This window comes from Heloderma suspectum, chromosome 5 (genome assembly GCF_057233095.1).
Source record: "Heloderma suspectum isolate Gila_16-S chromosome 5, 16-S_ref, whole genome shotgun sequence".
In the NCBI taxonomy this organism is placed as follows: Eukaryota; Metazoa; Chordata; class Lepidosauria; order Squamata; family Helodermatidae; genus Heloderma; species Heloderma suspectum.
In genome coordinates, this window is record NC_139462.1 from 6,393,332 (window position 1) to 6,395,264 (window position 1,933).

The window sequence follows — 1,933 nt, forward strand, 5'->3', positions numbered from 1 at the left end:
TGTTCCTGCGTCCTTAAGCGGAAAGCGGTGGTCGTTTCCCTCCCTCTCGCTTCCAGCCAGCGTCCCGCGGGGGGGCGCGGGGGCGGGCTGCCTCCCTCCCACCCCAGAGCACCTCTCTGCTCAGTGCGCGTCGCAGGTTTCCCGCCCAGCAGCTCCCTCCGGCCGAGCTCCTTCTGACGGACGGCGCCCGCCCGCGGCTGGGGAGGGCCGCGGCAGCCACCTCGCGCGCGCCGCCCCAGCCCGCGATCCGGAGCCCCGGGCTGCGCGCTCCCCCGCCCGAAGGCCGGCGGCCCGCCCCTCTGCCCCCTCCCTTCCCGGAGAGCGGGAGGCTCGGGGAGAGGAGCGGCGGGCGAAAGGAGCCCCGGCGCAGCGCGCGCCGCCTCCGCACTCGGCAGCCGCGCCGCGGAGCAGCGCTCCAGCACCATGAACAGCTCCCGGGCCGGCGGCGCCGGCGCGGCGCCGGGCTGGTGGGCCGGCGGGGGCGCGGAGATCGCGGTGGCCCTGCCGGCGCTCCTGTCGGGGCTGTGCGCGGCCAGCGTGGCGGGCAACCTGCTGCTGCTGGCGGTGCTGGTCCGCGCGCTCCGCGGGGGGAAGCTGCCGGCCGCGCACGCCGCGCTGCTCAACCTGTGCGCGGCCGACCTGCTGCTGGCGCTCTGCTGCCTCCCGGCCCGCGCGGCCGCCTACGCGCGGCGCTCCTGGCCGCTGGGGGCCGCCGCCTGCAGGGCCGCGGACTGGCTGCTGCAGGGCTGCCTGGTGGCCAAGAGCCTGACCTGGGCGGCGGCGGCGCACGCCCGCTACCGCCACGTGGCCCGCGCCGGCCCGCGCCCGCGCCGCGCGAGCGGGCGGCGGCTGGCGGCCACCCTGGCGGCCGTGTGGGCGGCGGCGCTGCTGCTGGCCCTGCCGCACCTGCTCTTCGCCCGCCTGGAGGGCGGCGGCGGCGGGCCGCGCTCCTGCGTCTTCGCCGCCCCGGCCGGCGCGGCGCGCTTCCTGGAGGCCTTCGGCAAGCTGTACCCGCTGCTCGCCGGCCTGGCGCCGTCGGGCCTCGCCTGCTGGTGCTCGGCGCGCGCCCTGCGCCTCCAGCGGCAGCGCCGGAAGAAGACCCGCCCGGCCGAGGACAGCCCGACGGCGACGCGGCTGCTGCTGGCCCTCGGCCTCCTCTTCCACGCCTTGTGGCTGCCGGAGTGGGTGCTGTGGCTGTGGGAGAGGCACGGGGCCGCCCCGCCGCCGCCGCGCGGCGAAAGCGCACGGACGCCGCCGACGCCTCGCCCCCCGCCGGCCGCCCTGGGCTTCGCGGCCGAGCTGCTGCTCTTCCTCGACGGCGCGCTCAGCCCCGCGCTCCTCCTGGCCCTCTCGGAGGAGTTCCGCGACGGGCTGAGGGGCGTCTGGCGGAGCTGCGGGAAGGAGCCGGGCGGCGCCGGCCCGCACCGGCCCGGGGGGACCGCCGCCCCCCAAGAGCTGCAGGGGGAGGCGGCGGCGGCCGAGAAGGTCTTCCCCGACGTGGAGCACTTCTGGAAGGACCGGAGGAACACCGTCGCGGGCGAGGAGAACGACCCGGTCCCTTGGGAACACCAGGGTGACCCCTGAAGGGGAGCGGAGCGGAGCACGGAGCACCCCTGAAGGGGAGCGGAGCGCAGTCCGCCGCCCGCCCGAAGCCCGCCGCCCCAGCGTCGCACTGCCGGCTCACCTGCTGCTTCTCAGAGCTCGTCCCCTCCCGCGGAGTCCGTAAAGCAGGCTTCCCCAGCCTGGCGCCCCGCACACGGCTGGACTGCACCTCCCATCGTCCCCAGTCGATGGGAGTTGCAGTCCAGCCGTGTGTGGGGCGCCAGGCTGGGGAAGCTGCCTTATGCCGAGGCCACCTCCGTTGCTTCCCCAGGGGAGGGGGAGGAGGGGATCGTTCCAATAGCTTTTGCTTGCTAGCCCAGGGCTGCAATCC

At 77.4% G+C, this 1,933-nt stretch overlaps 1 protein-coding gene across 1 annotated transcript; it reads left to right on the top strand.

Annotated features, from left to right (window-relative positions):
* The first annotated feature begins 423 nt into the window (after window positions 1-423).
* On the top strand, window positions 424-1,584 carry LOC146343541 (G-protein coupled receptor 151 protein-like). The gene has a single exon (XM_084859744.1). The coding sequence runs from the start codon at window positions 424-426 to the stop codon at window positions 1,582-1,584; it is 1,161 nt and encodes a 386-aa protein (XP_084715870.1).
* Window positions 1,585-1,933: the final 349 nt, after the last annotated feature.

Coding starts and splice junctions, on each gene's coding strand:
- LOC146343541 (XM_084859744.1), top strand. CDS start 424: ATGAACAGCTCCCGGGCCGGCGGCGCCGGCGCGGCGCCGGGCTGGTGG.